Source organism: Delphinus delphis, chromosome 11 (genome assembly GCF_949987515.2).
Source record: "Delphinus delphis chromosome 11, mDelDel1.2, whole genome shotgun sequence".
Lineage (NCBI taxonomy): Eukaryota > Metazoa > Chordata > Mammalia > Artiodactyla > Delphinidae > Delphinus > Delphinus delphis.
In genome coordinates, this window is record NC_082693.1 from 41,702,860 (window position 1) to 41,718,888 (window position 16,029).

General features: G+C 51.8%; 1 protein-coding gene across 1 annotated transcript in view; it reads right to left on the reverse strand.

Moving 5' to 3' along the window:
• Positions 1-3,987: 3,987 nt before the first annotated feature.
• Positions 3,988-16,029, reverse strand: part of LOC132433702 (keratin, type II cytoskeletal 6A-like) — a 37,337-nt gene continuing 25,295 nt past the window's right edge. Inside the window, 10 exon segments of the mRNA XM_060024818.1 lie at positions 3,988-4,043; positions 5,888-5,980; positions 5,983-6,000; positions 6,519-6,550; positions 6,776-6,983; positions 8,538-8,680; positions 11,064-11,227; positions 11,295-11,338; positions 11,341-11,389; positions 12,002-12,062. Of these exon segments, the coding sequence (XP_059880801.1) occupies positions 4,003-4,043; positions 5,888-5,980; positions 5,983-6,000; positions 6,519-6,550; positions 6,776-6,983; positions 8,538-8,680; positions 11,064-11,227; positions 11,295-11,338; positions 11,341-11,389; positions 12,002-12,062 (853 nt within the window). The 3' untranslated portion in view covers positions 3,988-4,002.

The window sequence follows — 16,029 nt, forward strand, 5'->3', positions numbered from 1 at the left end:
AGAAAAGGGGAGGGGAGCAGGAGGGATGGCATAGAGGACACCAGTGAGTGTGCCAGGCCGGGAACAGAAGACTTGACACAGCCCTTGGAGTCAAATGGAACTGGGTTCAGTCCCAATTTTGCCATCAGTCAGCAGTGTGACCTTGGGCAGTGGCATGGGAAGGGCACGGTAGTGGCACACCCTGGATGCAGGCAGTCAGGGGTGCGTGTCTGTAGAGAACTTAAAAACAACAATACACCCAACTAAAAGTCTGCTTGCCTTTTATTATCACTGTGCAACATTCGCCCTCCATGGTATACAAATGAGCTGGGGAAATTGTTTAACCTCTCTAAGCCTCAGGTTCTTCATCTGTAAAATGGAATTATACCTACTGCACAGTACGTGCGGGTTACATGTGAAAATGTTTGGGGTGTATGCTGTGTGGAGCCTGGTGTGGTTATTGTCATCCATTTCTTTCCCCCCTCCGTCCCCCTCTTTTTCTCTCTGCCCCCTTCCCCTCTCTTTTGCACAATCCTCCTTTCACTGGTAAGCCGTCATTTCTGTTCCCGTCCAGCACCCCACCTGCTTCCCACTCCAGTGGCTGTGGCATCATTACCCCACCAGCCATTCCCGGGGCTGTCCTGTGGTTCAGCAGCTTCCTTCAACCTTAACAGCCCAGGCGGGGTGGCAGTAATTGAGACCAGTCACGCATAACCCCTTTTCTGAGATGGGCTGTTGCCATCAGCAGTTTATACTTCTGAGGCATTATTTCATCAGACAATGCAAAACACAGTCCTCAGCAGGTGGGGAGAGGGGAGTTGTCCTGGAAACTCCGGGCTGGGGCTTTTGCTGCTCTGACAGTTTCTGCTTCCTGTTGGGAGCTGGTCTGGATGTAATCCTGAGATCTGCTGGCTGAGCTAGTGTAGGCAGTTTGCTGGCTCATCTCGATGCTAACTGCCTGGGGCGGAGGGGGAACTGCTGATGAGGGCTTGGCAGGGAGGAGGGGTTGGGAGGGGAAGGGGCCATCCTGATTGGCTGAGCAGAGCCTGTGAACCCTGGGTGCACAGTGACTGCACTGTGTGTGTGTGTGTGTGTGTGTGTGTGTGTGATTGTGTGTGTGTGCGCGCATGCCTGTGGGAGCGGTGGAGGGTGACAGGGAAATCCAGATGGTGAGAAGGCTTTGCTAAAGCCATCTTCTTCAGATGTTTCCGTTTTGCCTAGGGACAAGTTTGCACAGGAGAGAGGCACTCACCGGGAGGTGTTCACGCTGAGACCTGCCCTGGTGGGAAGGGAAGCTCAGGGGTCCCCCAGCAGAAGGAGGGGGGCGATGAGGAGAGAGCCCTCTGCCCTGTCAGACTAGTGATGTTTGGATAGAATCTAAACACCTCCGAGGAGAGTCAAAGCACCCCTCTTGCTTGAGCCCGTCCCCACCCTTTCAGGCAGAATGACTTTTTTCAGGTTTAGCCCAAATTCTTCACTTGCCCACAGTTATCACCTGTGAGGGTGAAATGTGACAGGTGACCTGCTCGCAGGCGTGCAGGTCGGTTTGCTTCAACAAACCTTTATTGGGTGTGATGTGAGCCGACATCAAGATTAGGTGCTGGGATGCTTGCTGGGTGCAGCCCTCTTCCTTTTACCAGACTCAGTGATCCTAAGTTCCCCTTCTCTGCCCCCAGTTCCATTTCTGCAGCCATTTCCCCCAATCCGAGCCCCAAGGGGAGAGAGGCAGTAGTGGGTCCACCTGGGGCCGCTGATGGGACTTGGATGAGCAAGGGATCCTGGGGGACCCAGGGGAAGGGCAGAGGGCATCTGAGGGAGGGCACAGTGGGGCAAGGAAGGCTCTCCTAGAGAGAAGAGGGACAAGAAATGGGAGACATTCGGGGGGACAGACACAAAAACAAGGGGCTTCATTCAGGGTCCTCCCACCTGCGCCAGGCCTCTTTGGGCTGTTCCCCACCTGTCCTCACGGGGGCGCTCTGGGAAGGGCTGGGATTTGGATTCCCGAGGCCGAGTGGAATGCAGGGAGGCTCTGGCTTCCAGCAGTCAGCTCCCCCTTCCTTCCGAGGGCAGGGCGGGGCCTGATCCTCCCTATAGGTGCAGGGTGGGTCCTGGGAGAAACTCAGCTGTTTGCCCAGGTAATGGAGGTGAACCGCCCAGGGAACTACCGGGAGGCACTTTTGTCCTGCCTGCCTAGAGTCACCTCCTCCCTGGAGAGAGGGGGAGAAGGGGGGCATGGCTGCACAGCACTGAGGGGGATGCGCCGGGGCCTGTAGCTCGTGTCCAGGACTGAGCTGGGGTGCCCTCACTACTGGGATGAGTCTGCCTAGTGGACGGTTCCAGACAAGTCTCCCTTCCCCTGGGGCCTGGGCCACTCTAGGATGGGAATTCCCAAAGGGATGGTCGCCAGGCTCAAGCCCACCTCATTGTGAGGGTGGGGGAATCTTCTCTCCTCCTCCTCCTTTACTCCACTGGGGTGCCTCCTGGGCCTTGGGTAGTCATCTTTGGGACAGAGGTGGGTGGCCTGTTGTCATCTCTGTTTCTGCTGACTGCAGGCCGAGCATTCCTGTAGTTTTCAGAGCTTTGAGTGCTTAATCAGCAAGGAGCTTAGCTGGCTCTAGGGCCAGATCCAGAGTGACAGGGCTTCAAGTGGGAATGGAGGCCATGAGGCCCCCGTTGTCCCATCCCCTCCTTCCCGGGTGTGGATGTGCATCCCTAAAGCCACCGGCCCTCACCCTTCTGACGCCGCACACTCTGGTTCACGGCTGCTGATCCCTCAGCCTGGAGCCCCTGCTGGGCTTCCTTGCTTCCCCTCAGTCCTGCTGGCCTTTGGGATCCAGCTTGCCTGCCCCCTCCCCTGGGGATCTTTCCGAGGCCCGTGACCAGGGTAGGACCCTCAGTTATGTCCTCCTTCACAACAAGCCTGACATCTGTAATTTCCTGTTCCAGGTCTGTACTCTCAGGTAGGCTGTAAACCCCAGGGGCATGGATTGGGGCCAGGGCCTCATTTTTTAAAAATAGCTTTATTAAGATATAATTCACATATCATATAATTCGCTCATTGAAAATTACAATTCAGCGGTTTTAGTATATTCCCAGATAAGTGCAACCGTCACTCCAGTCCCTTTTAGAATGTTCTCATCGCCTCAAAAGAAACCTTTGGCTGTCCCCGCCACCCCATCTCCTCTTCCCTCCAGCCCACTGGGCAGCCACAGATCTGCTTTCTGTCTCTGTAGATTGCCCTAATCTGGAATTTCATATGAATGGAATCATAGAATATGTGGTCTCTGTGTCTGGCTTCTTTTCTCTCCCTCATGTTTTCAAGGTTCATCCATGTTGGAGCACGTATTAGTACTTCACTCCTTTTTATGGCCAAATAATATTTCATTGTATGGAGAGACCAAATTTTGATTATCCATTCATCCACTGATGGACATTTTGGTTGTTTCCACCTCTTGGCTCTTGTGAATAGTGATGCCATGAACATTCACGTACGAGTTTTTGTGTGGACATGTTTTCATTTCTCTTGGGTATCTACCTAGGAGTGGAATTGCTGGGTCACATGGTAACTCTGTGTTTAACATTTTGAAGAACTGCTGGACTGTTTTCCAAAGTGGCTGCACCAGTTTATGGTCCCTACCATGGGCTCTAGGAACTGTGTCTACTGTCCCTCCTGGTAGGTCAGCCCTGACTGGGGCTGCCTTGTTCACCACAGAGACACCAGCCCCTGGGTGGTCTGACCCATGACAGGTGCTTGATAAATATTATATTGAGTGAATGAAAAAGCAAGTGGGTGGGTTCTTTTTAATATGCTGCCCATAAGTCAGTAACCCTTGTCCGTTCAGACCCTGTCCTCATAATCTTCTCTGTGAGCTTCTCTCTGATCTCCTTGCCTGGCATAATCACAAGTTGCTTCTCCTTGTCGTTTCCATTCTCTCTGGCTGTCACTGCTCATGACTCCTCTGTGAGGCTGAGAGTCACTCTAGGTTTCCGAGCATGTTGTAGTCACCTCTGTATCACCAGCTTCTAATGCAGGGCTTGGCACAGAAGAGATGCCCTACACGGGGCTGTGGGGGAAGAGGAGATGCACCCCAGTGCTCAGGAGAGGGGAGCCACAAGGGGACATCTGTAGTGGGGGGATTGTTACAGGGGATCAGTGAGGCAACAGGGAGGGTATCACGGTCAGGCAGAGGGTGGAACCGCTGCCACCAAGTCTCATTTCCAGGTCTTGGGGCTCCCAAGAGGGAGAGGAGGCTAGGGGGTGCCCCGCCCTAGCCAGTCTGCTGCCTATCTTCCCTGCTTTCCCCAGGTCTGCACCTGCCCTGCCTGGGGACCTGGCTGGGGAGGCAGAGCCCAGGCTTTGAGGCTGCCGAGTACAGACATGACAGACTTTCTCTAGGACATATGCAGGGGACCATGTGGTGAGGAGGTCTGTGGGGAATAGGGCTGTGGTTTTTAACGTGGCAGGTGACTTGCAAACTATTGGGGTGTGATGTGCAGGTTTTAAGGGGAATTTGTATGGCTCCGCACTCACTCCACAGGCCACTTGCCAATCATTCATATGTAGTTTTCCCTTTTGTATAATAACCTCTCTTTCCACTCCCAACCCCGCACTCCGCACCAGCCCCCAGTTCCCCAAAGCTGCCCATCAGTTCCCCTTCAGCCTCGTTGCCCTCCACAGAGCAGGGCCAATAATCCTGATTCCCGTAGCCTGGGAACAGTCAGTTGATTGGCAATAGACAAGCCCAGAGGCTCACGGCAGAGACGTGGATCCCTGGGTGGGCAGGGCTTCTGCAGATGCAGCACAATTCGGGAGGAGGGGCTGTGCTCTGGGGAGGTGGGGTCAGCTCAGCACCTCCCCTCCCCTCGCAGCCCCTGAGTCAGGGCCTCCAAGTGTGCTGAGGCAGCCCCGTATCGCTGCAGCCAGGAGAGCACATTCATATCCGACCCAAAGCAAGAGGAACTCAAAGGAGAGGGAGCAGGGCAGGGCTGGCTACGTGCAGAGGGTAGGGGTGGGGCTGATTCCATTGTCCCTTTGTTCAGTAAACACTTCATGTCCCCTTGCCTTTGTGCTAGGCATTTCTTAGCCGTCAGCTGCCACTGTGAGCTCAGGAAAAAATGTATTTTTATAGCGCCAGTTCAACACACCTGAGCAGGTAACTCTACTGCCCAAAGACCACCTCTTGATTCTGTGTGCTAACTGAGAGGAGCATGGACAGGTCCCGAGCGAAGCTGAAATCCTGGCACTTGGCTTGGGAATTTGGAATGGGATTTGGGGGTATTTTGATATTTGTAATAGTGCGTGGATTAGGTGGGTGTTAAAAGTTCACTTTTTAGGCGCATGACAGACCGAGGTAAGAGAGGAGGGGAATGTCCCGGGGTCGGGGGAGGCTGGCTTTGTGGGGAAGGTTCCATGGGACGATCCACAAAGCAGAGCTGTGATGTGCCCATTTGGCCTTCTCATGGGGAAGAGAAGTGTTTGGGGGCCATTGCCATTCTCTTGGCCGCACTAGAGCCTGACTGTCAGTGGTCCAGATATACGGCGGATGCATTTTCGTTCTTTGCGTCCCACCCCCACCCCAGGACCTAGCGCAGGGTCTGCACACAGCTAAGTGAAAGGTGACTCTTGAAGATACCTGACGGGCGGCTCACGGAGAAAACCCAAGGGAAAACTTCGATCAGTATAGGAAGGTGGGATTTTGGAACAGCCTTGTCTTCAACCCTGGTGGCAGGGGGACAACATCCAGGCTGGGGGCTGGTGCCCCGTCCCCTGGGCTTCTAGCCTCTGGGGCTGTACTAACACTTGTGGCAGGAGGAGCCACCCCCAGCCCCTAGCTTCACGCTGGAGCTCCACCTGCTTCCACAGCCCGGTAGCCCCTGGGGCTCACAGGGGATGAAGATTTCTCCGTACCCATGATGCTGCAGCCCCTGCTGCTCTTGAGGACGCTGGTGTCCCCTGGACAGTACACGGGTGTGCTGACCACACTTGGCTCGTAGAGGATGTGCCTTTGGAGCTTTTCACAGCTGCGGGAACAGGAAAGGATACTCAGGGCCCTGCCCTGAAACATCTCGGCCAGGCCAGGCCCCCACCTGCTGCAGCTCACTTCCAAGGACATTCCCATCCCAGCTACCAACTTCCATGTCTCTCACTCTGGCCACATAAAGTGCTTAGCAGTTCCCCACGTGTCTCTCCTCTTGCCCCAGAGCCGTATCTTCTGCTTCACCCTCTCTGTTTCTATTTGTCTGAGCCTACCTCAAATCCTCTTTCTCCAGAAAAGCATCCCCTTGTCTATATGGTTCCTTGCAGCTTCTGGGCCCTGAAGCACTGGGACCACGCTGCATGTCTGCCCCTGATTCTCACTCCCATAGACTTGGGTGGTCTGAGGGAGAGCCTTTCCATCTTCCAGGAGCTCCAGGCAAACAGAACTCTTCCTTTGGGGTGGGGGAAGCACGCTGAGGTTTGGGCAGAGGCCAGTGTGGTCTATTATGGGTCGATCAGCTCCCAAGACCCCAGAACCGCTGGGGAGGGCTCATCTACTCACAGATATTCACGGGCCCAACACCTTCATGCAGGCTGGGGGTGGGAGGCAAAGGAGACACAAGGGAACTGCATCAGAGAATGAGGCCAAGAGGCACGCGGCACCCCACCGCTTCTGCCTGCTCCATGGACCCTGTCAGCGAGGAGGGCCTGTGGTCTGCGTGCTGTTTTAGATTTTCCACGACTGTGGGATGGGCAATGGCAGCAACAGCAGGCAGAGGGCAGGAGAACAGACATACCTGGTGCCCATCCTTGACTGACATGTGCTCCTCGCCCTCCAGCAGGCGCCTGTAGGTGGCGATCTCGATGTTCAGGCCCAGCTTGGAGTTCATCACCTCCTGGAACTCCTTGAGCAGGCAGGCCATGTCCTGCTTGGCCTTCTGCAGGGCCTGCTCCAGCCCAGCCAGCTTGCACTTGGCGTCGTTGAGGGCCGCCTCCCCCTGCTGCTCTGCCTCGGGCATGGCGCACCCTCCAGTTTGCAGCGCTGGGAGGAGAGGGCACAGAAAGGCATTACGGGGCGCCCTGGAGCCCTGGGCTGACTCTTAGAAGAACAGAGACCACGGTCGTTGTGAGGCAATTAGAAACAATATATATTGGTCTCTTCCCCCAGTTTCTGGACAGAACGCCCCCAAACCTTGTAATTTCCTAAGTGATAAGCACACTAAGATCATCCTTTGTTCTAACGTTTGGTCTTTGACCCTGGTTTCTGACACAGAGTCCCTAAACCCCTTAGAACTTCCTGGGTATTGGCAATGTCTTTTGTTTAATTAAGGTGGCTCTAGGTAGGCTCCTGGATGGGGGCTGGTCACCAGAAAGACCAAGCCATGATTAGAAGCTGGGAATTTTCAGCCCACCCCGCACATCTCCCGAGAGGGGAGAGAGGCTGGGAACGGAGGTAATAATTGATCATGCCTAGGAGAGGAAGCCTCCATAAAATCCCAACAGTAGAGGATTCAGAGAGCCTCCAGGCTGGCGACCAGGCGGAGGTGTGGAGAGAATGGCACGCCTGGAGAGGGCAGGAAGCTCCACGCCCCTCCCACATACCTTGCCTTATCCATCTCTTCCACCTGGGTGTTCATCCGTATCCCTCATCATATGCTTTTATAATAAAGCAGTAGATGTAAAGGAATCTATTTTCCTGAGTTCTGTGAGCAACTCCAGCAAATTAATCGAACCTGAGGAGGGGGGTCATGGAGACCTCCAATATATAGCCGATTGCTCAGAAACACAACCTGGACTTGTGATTAGCATCTGAACTGGGGGCAGCCTTGTGGGACTTGGGGGGCAGTCCCTAACCTGTGGGATCTGATGCTATCTCCAGGTAGGTAGTGTCAGAAGTGCGTTAAGTTGCAGAACGCCCAGCTGGTGTTGCAGAACTGGTTAGTATGGAAACACCCTTCCCCCATATCTGGTATCAGAAAGTGCTGTGAATGTGATAGTGGGAGGGTAAAGGAGGGACACAGGAGGAAGAGTGAGTTTTTCCTACAGTCATGGTTATGTGTCAGATTCAAATCTGCTGTGGGTTTCATCCTAGGATTGCGACATCTGGTTCCTCTGGGGGATGGGGACCAGTTCTCTTGTCTATAACACCTCAAGGAGATCTGTGAGTTTCCTCTAGATAAGCCAAACAATTTCTTTGTGACTAATAGATTTTAAGTGTCTGCCTGGTCTTCACTAGCCTAGGAGAAGAGAGTGAGTCTGAGTTTATGAACTCTGCGGGGTCACCTTGAATTTCAGGATCATAGAATTAGAGTCTTTGGTTGGAAGGGGCCTTGGAGAACATCTTTTCTATACTCCCATCTAGTGAAGAATCCTTGCTATTCCATCTTGATGCAGTAGGTTGCCTAGCTTCTGTTGGGGGCCTCACTGTTTCCTGAGCCTGCTCCTCCTGCTGTGGGTCAGCTCTTCTGTAGAAAGGGCTCGCTCCCTCTCGTGGGAAACAGCGCAAGTTTATTCCCTCCTCGACTGGGCCCCCAGGGAGGATGGACTCCCCCATCACGACCAAGACCAGATGGCGGGTTACCCTGTGATGGCCTCATCTGGGCTTTGACATTCTCAATGTCTTGCTGCAACCACTGAATCAGCTTGTTTATTTCCAGAATCTCGTTCTTGCAGTTGTGGAGGTTGTCACAGTGGGTCCCGGCTGTCAGCCGCAGCTCCTCATACTACCACACAGGGAGGTCAGAACCTGGGCACCCACACTGTTGTCCCTCCCAGCCCCCTTTCCCACTGTCCCCCGTGTCTCCTCTCCTAACTTCCTGGGTCAGGTGCTTTTGGATTCTTATACTTGTTCTGTTCCCCATCCCCTATCCATTTCTGGTCCTTTTCTGGGCTATTCCTTATTCCTTTCTCATATTCCAGCCCTGAATCTTGAGGCTTATTAAATTCTCCTCTAAGCTCCAAACTCCCCTCCTCTCTGTTTAGTGATTCTGTGTCTTGTCCTTTTCTCTCCGCCCTGGGATTTCCCTCCTTTTTTTCTCCATCCCTGCTCTGGACCTTGGAAAGAGATCTGTGCTCAGCCTGGGGTACGTAACAGACCAAGGACTGAGGACACAGCACATCTGCCCCCACCAGGGTGAATATGTTTGTATATTCTCCTTCAAAACAATTGAAAACAAAATGCAATATTATTTCCGATCTTGGTTTAACACTTTTTTATTAAACTTTTGTACATTGAATCTGATTTCTGAATAGTGTGTTATAGATTACATTAATAGATTAAACATTTAGCCAACTTTGTATTTTCTGCACATAATGGATGGGAGCGTTTTGCATAGAAAATGCAAAACAAGATAAGCGCAAGTCACTCTCTTTGGTTATTGTGAAAAAGCCTGTAGTTGCCCAATCAATACCCATTCTCCTCTTCTTCAAACAGAAGCCCAGATAAGAGAATATTTCTCAGCTTTCTCATCAACGAGGTGCACGGCCGTTGCTGGGTAGGGCTTCTAGGAAAGCTGTTTAAAGTCAGAGATGATTCAGTTGTCATGTTCCTTTTGCCCTCTCTTCTTCTGCCTGCTTGGAATGAACATGTGAGATTGGTGGTGTCGCAGCCATCTTGGGACATGGGGCAACCATGAGGATTAAAGCACTATGCTAAGAATGACAGAAAAGAAAGCTAGAAGGAGCCTGTGTTCCTGATGGTGACACAGAACCCCAGAGTCATCTGTGGGCAGTCTACTTCTTTACTTTCAAATTATTTGAGAAAAAAGTAAAAATCAAATTTGTTTCAACTGTCATTATTATTATTGATTTCTGATCCTCATGGCTAAATACAATTTTTAAATAATAGAGTTATCTTTCTGGTTCTAACTTAGGAGGATGGGAAACTGTGGTTATCTTTCCTGAGCCCACCTGACTGATGAATGGCCTGGGAGAGCAACTGGAGGAGGGGCCGGCCAGAGCAAAACCTGGCCGTGGGTGAGCCACAGACTGAGTCACAGGGAGCTGACGCCAGGCCGGGGTTTGATACCTTGATCACCATGATCTCCAGAAAAAGGGTAGAGCATTGCTTGGGACACTCCCTGGAGATTGGTGCCCATTGCCCTCAGAAAAAAGTCCAAAGGCCTCAGTGCAGCTCTGCAGATCTGCTGTGATCTGGCCCTGTGTCTCCAGCTGCATTTCTTTCATGGTGCTTCCTTTCATGCCTCACCTCAGCCAGACGTCCTTTCCCCCATGCTTATGGAAATCATACTTGGCCTTCGAGATCCAGACCACACCCCAGCGCCTCCGCCTTTCCAGACACAATTTGTTACTTGCATCATCATCCTATTCCCTTGGCCTGCAGCTTGACCTTAGCGGTCACTTCATGCTACCTCGTATCTCAGTTTGGCTGGTTACACGTTTCTCTCCCGTGGACTGTAATTTCCTTGAGGATGGGGATGCTGTGACTCTTAGTATCCTCATGGTTCCACACACCCCAGTAAGGCCCTCCTTCCCTGGCCACCCTGTTGTAAACCGTATTCACACCACACTCCCTACGCTTCACCCTGATTTATTTTCTCCATAACACGTGTCCATCTAACATACATCCACTGTACTTATTCGTCTTGCCTGTCCCGCCCCTGCCCCTGCCTCCGGAATGAAAGTGACACGAAGGCAGGGATTGTTTGTGCTGTTCCCTGCTGGACCTCCAGCACCTAGAACGGTGCTTGGCAAACGACGGATGCTCAATAAATGAATGAATGAATGAGTGAATAATAATGGTGCCTTTCACAGATAAGGTGGGCAAGACTGAGATGATAATATTTGTTAAATCAAATTGCACTCAGGGACACCAACTGCCCTCCCAGCAAGGCCCTAATTACCTAAGTCTGGGGCCACCTGAATCACGGTTTCTGCTCCACTATTAGTAACCACCCCATGCCATTAGCCTCCTCCCATGCCCGGAAGCCCAGAGTCCTCTTTGTCATCATTGCCAATTAGCATTCCTTGCCAGTTAGCATTCCTTGCCACACCAGGGCCTGGGTGTGGCATGGCCCTCAGTCTCTCCTCACCCGCTTCCTGGGGGATAGTGGGCCTGGGGTCCCCCGGGCCCCGTCTGGGCCTCCCCCGGCTCTGGTACCAGGCCTCTGCTTGCGCTTTGCTGCGGCTGGCGATTTTGTCGTACTGGGCTTCGATCTGGGAAACGATGCCGCCCGCCTGCAGCTCCTGGCTTTTGTCCACCTTCACAATGATGGAGGTCTCTGAGATCTGAGACTGCAGCAGGCTGATCTCCTGGGTGTGGGGATCCTGGGAGATTGGCCCCTGGCTGACCACCTGTGGGCAGCATGGCTGCAGGTACCTCCTCATATAAGCTTTTCAGGAAGTCGATCTCCTGGACCAGACCTCCACATTGGTCTCCAGGTCAGCCTTTATCAGGAAGGCTGTGTCCATATCCTGCAGCCAGAGAAGTGACAGTCGTAACCTGGGGCCACCCCTCTGCCAGCTGGGCCACGAGGCAAGGTGGTAGCAGGTGGCGGGTGTGGGACCCACCTTTCCTCACTTAGGCCTATGTGGAAGGGAAGGGGTGACAAAGCCAAGGATGGAGTGAGGGGTCCCCAGCACCAGGACCCCGTGCCTGGGCCTGGCATTCTGATGGGGAAGCATCTGAAGACAAAGGGGTTAAAGGAGCCTTGAATGCATTCCTCAGAGCTCCCTATGGACCTCAGGCCAGAAAATACATCGCTATCTATGTGAGGGATCAACAAGATGATTTTCATCTCTGGGAGTTTGAGTCAGAGTCTTTGTTTTGGCTTTGATTTGGCGTTTGCAACATCTCCAGCTTCTTGGGCAGGTGTAAATACAACCCTTAACATGAGTTGGGAGGTGGAGGCCAGGTCAGTCCCTGTCCTTCTGCAAGGGGCGGGGGAGGCTGGCCTTCCTCTCTCCCAGGGTCTGTGGGGTGGGCGGGCTGCAGGCACATTCGGACACGGTCCAGGGGCTGAGTGTCCCCAGGCCCAGTGGGCCAGCTCAGGGGGCCTTCTCCTTCCCTGGGCCATCCTCCCTCACCTTCTTCAAGGCAACAAACTCATTCTCAGCAGAGGGCTGCAGGGAGAGCTCCTCTTCATATCTGGCGGAATGGGCAGGGGAAAATGTTTTAGTTGGGCTTGTGGGGTTTGGAAGGGAGTTGGTATCAGGCCTGAGGGTAGGAACCTCTGGGGGCAAATCCGTGTCTCACCGACTGAATGCCCTAGGGAGGCACCAGGTCCAGCCCCATCTCTGGACACGTCTGGCTCCTCCATCCACTCAACACAGATGACTTTTATCATTGCTTCTCATTAGCAAGTTTACCTTCCATGCCACTGCCCAGTAGCCTGTTCCTGTGTCGAATCATTCTCTGGGAAGTCCTTCTTAAAGCTACCTTTATTCTATCTTGCTGCTGAGGAAGCTTACGTCATCTAGGCGTTCCCTCTTGGAGGGCAGTGAAGAGTTGGCTGCCTGCTGCTGGCGCAGCTGTCTTTTCTGAGTTGTTCTGAGAGTTGGCTGTAGTCACTGAAATCCCAGCTGACCCCGAGCCCCTCCTCACCAAGAGAGTTCTGAGCCTGGCCTCTGCCTGCAGCTCACTTGCAGAGACAGCAATTACTCACTCTACCAGATCCTCAGAGACAGCCCGCCTATTTCCTCTAGGCCCCCAAGGAGCTCCTCACCCACTCACTGCCCCCGAAGGCAACGGAATCAGGGTCAGGGATTTAGTCTGGCCGAATGACTCACTTTGATGAGTGACATCGATGCATTTAAAGCTTCCCCATGCTTCCTAATGCCTGTCCTTCCGTTTTCCAGCATAACTCTGGCGCTGCGCAGGCTCAGGACACTGAGCCTGCCACCTGGGTTTCAACCCCAGCTCTGTCCTGTGCTAGTCATGTGACTTTGGGTAAGTGACTGGGCCTCTCTGGGCCTCAGTTTCATCATCTGTAGAATGAGGATAACACTGGTCCTGCCTCACAGAGCTGCTGTGTTACAAATATCACACTAGTTAACGTCTGCAAAGCACCACGCCTATGCCTGGCACAGGGTACTGTGTATTTGCTATTATTGTTAAAATACCATCTGGTCTCATCCTTCTCCCATTGCCCCACTTTTAAAATCAAAAGTCCTTGGCTTCCCTGGTGGCGCAGTGGTTGAGAGTCCGCCTGCCGATGCAGGGGACACGGGTTCACGCCCCGGTCTGGGAAGATCCCACATGCTGCGGAGCGGCTGGACCCGTGAGCCATGGCCACTGAGCCTGCGCGTCCGGAGCCTGTGCTCCGCAACGGGAGAGGCCACAACAGTGAGAGGCCCGAGTACCGCAAAAAAAAAAAAAAAAAAAGAGTCACGTACCCCAATGTTCACTGCAGCTCTATTTACAGTGGCCAGAACATGGAAGGAAACTAAGTGTCCATCGACAGATGAATGGATAAAGAAGATGTGGCACATATATGTAATGGAACATTACTCAGCCATAAAAAGAAATGAAACTGAGTTATTTATAGTGAGGTGGATAGACTTAGAGTCTGTCATACAGAGTGAAGTAAGTCAGAAAGAGAAAAAATACCATATGCTAACACATATATATGGAATCTAAAAAAAAAAAGTTTCTGACAAACCTAGGGGCAGGACAGGAATAAAGACGCAGACGTAGAGAATGGACTTGAGGACACGGGGAGGGGGAAGGGTAAGCTGGAACGAAATGAGAGAGTAGCAATGACATATATACGCTACCAAATGTAAAACAGATAGCTAGTGGGAAGCAGCTGCATCTCACAGGGAGATCAGCTCAGTGGTTTGTGACCACTTAGAAGGGTGGGATAGGGAGGCTGGGAGGGAAACGCAAGAGGGATGGGATATGGGGATATATGTGTACATATAGCCGATTCACTTTTTTGTACAGCAGAAACTAACACAACATTGTAAAGCATTTATACTCTAATAAAGATGTTAAAAAAAAAGAAAGGTGTGGAATTCGGGGAGGTGGGAGGTGCAGCCGATGGCTCTTCCAAACCCATGCAGAAGGATTACATCAAACCTCCCATTGCCCCCTCTGTGGCCCCTCTCTCACTTGCAAAGAGGTAAGAATGGTGACTTCAAAGACCCTCCTAATACAGCTCTTTTTAACGAACTCAGAACCTCAAACCTTCTCAAAATGAACCCCCTATAGGTGGGGTCCCCTCCAATGCCCCATGTATCCCTGCCACCCTCCAGCATGCCCACCAGCTCCCCAGACCCCAGCCACATACACTCCAAACGATACAAGAGGATGTCATACTCACAGATGTTAACTGGAGAAACACCCTCTCCGCTCGGCCTGATTGGGGGGGAGGGGGGAGAAGGAAGGTTACTGTGGTGTCCAGCAGCTTACAGCCATTGGAAGCGACGTTTTTGCAATTGTTTTAAATGTATTTAGAAAAACCTGAATTATTTTTTATTGCAGAAGTAATGGAGGTTGAAATTATTTAAATACTAGTAGTATTAAAAATAATAATCTAATGAATGAAATAATGCAGAGTTTGGGGTTCATAGGAGTCAAACCTGTAATCTCAGAAACACATTTTTTGGTGTAAATGAGGTAGACACCTTAAGAAAATTAAAGCTAATCATATGCTACTGTCAGCTGGAAAGGTAGGGCTGTCATAGAACAAGAAGAGCTCTCTTTCAATAATGGACTCTTGTCAGGCACTGAGGCTGTTACAGGTGTGGAGAGGAGTCTGAGTCATAAGTGTAACGATAACAATAATAAGTCTATCATTGTAGCAAGTAGAGTAGTTTCGCTTTAGCATCTTGAGGACAGAAGTGGCATTCATTATAAACACAGACAGAACACTAAAAAGGGCTACCTACCTACTACCTACATTATGCCACTTAATTCTCTCAACAACCCCATTAAGTAGGTTTTATTATCTCAGTTTTACAGATGGCGAAATTGAAGATCAGAGAGGTTAATTAACTTGCCCATGATCACAAAGCTGGATTTGAGGTCAGATTCATTTGACTCCAAAGCGCATATCTTTGGCCATTAAACTGAAAGATAGCTAACATTTATTGACCATTTGCTGTGTCCCATGCATTGTCCTAAGAGCTTCATATATAGTCCCTCACTTTGGCCCCCTTAATAACATATAAGATAGAAACTGTGGTTATCCCCATTTTACAGGTGAGGACTGGAGAGATGAAGTAATTGGCCCTTGGTCACACAGCTGGTAACTGGTGAGCACAAAGCTCCCATGGGGCTTTGGGGATCATGTGACCTGGCCTCTTTATTCCATCACTAAAGAAATTGAAGGCTGGGGTTGGGCAGGGGAGGGGATGCTGAGTTTCCTAAGCTTACATAGCTAGTTAGTGGTAGACCTGTCAGCCCAAATCCTAGGACAATTTATTCTCAGTTCATACCACATATCCAGACTCACCGTGTAACCAACTTTCTCCTTTGATAGAAGTTGATTACGGAGATCCAATCAGCTCCTAAATTTCTATGGGGTGCTAAAAGAAGTTACACCTCAAATGTGGGAATCTGCTCATGATTTCCCTGGAAAGAAATTGCACCTGTATTCTTTGTCATAGTCCAATTCCACCTGCATTTTGCTCCCTTTTCCAGGCAAGGAGGGGCCTGCAGCACCTGAGCCCCTAGGAATGCCCAGGCAGCTGGGATGGAGTTGGTGCATCTGCCCTCACTTGCACTCCTCGCCCTCCAGCAGCTTCCTGTAAGTGGCGACCTCCATGTCCAAGGCCAGCTTGATGTTCATGAGCTCCTGTACTCACGCAGCAGCTGTGCCATGTCCTGCTTGGCCTTCTGCAGGGCCTCCTCCAGGTCCACCAGCTTGGCCCGTGCATCCTTGAGGGCCAGTTCTCCGTGCTGTTCCGTGTCGGCGATGGCTGTGTGCAGGCTGGCACACTGTAAGGAAAGGAGGAAGCCGTGAGCCTTACTGCTAACCTCTGGAGATCTGGTGCTTCTTGGGTAGGAGTCCTGTAAGAGTGGCAGAATGACCCGGAAGAAATGAGTGTGTGGGGAGCTCTGGGCCCTGCCAGAATGTACCTGCATCTTGACGTTGTCGATCCCGGCTCTC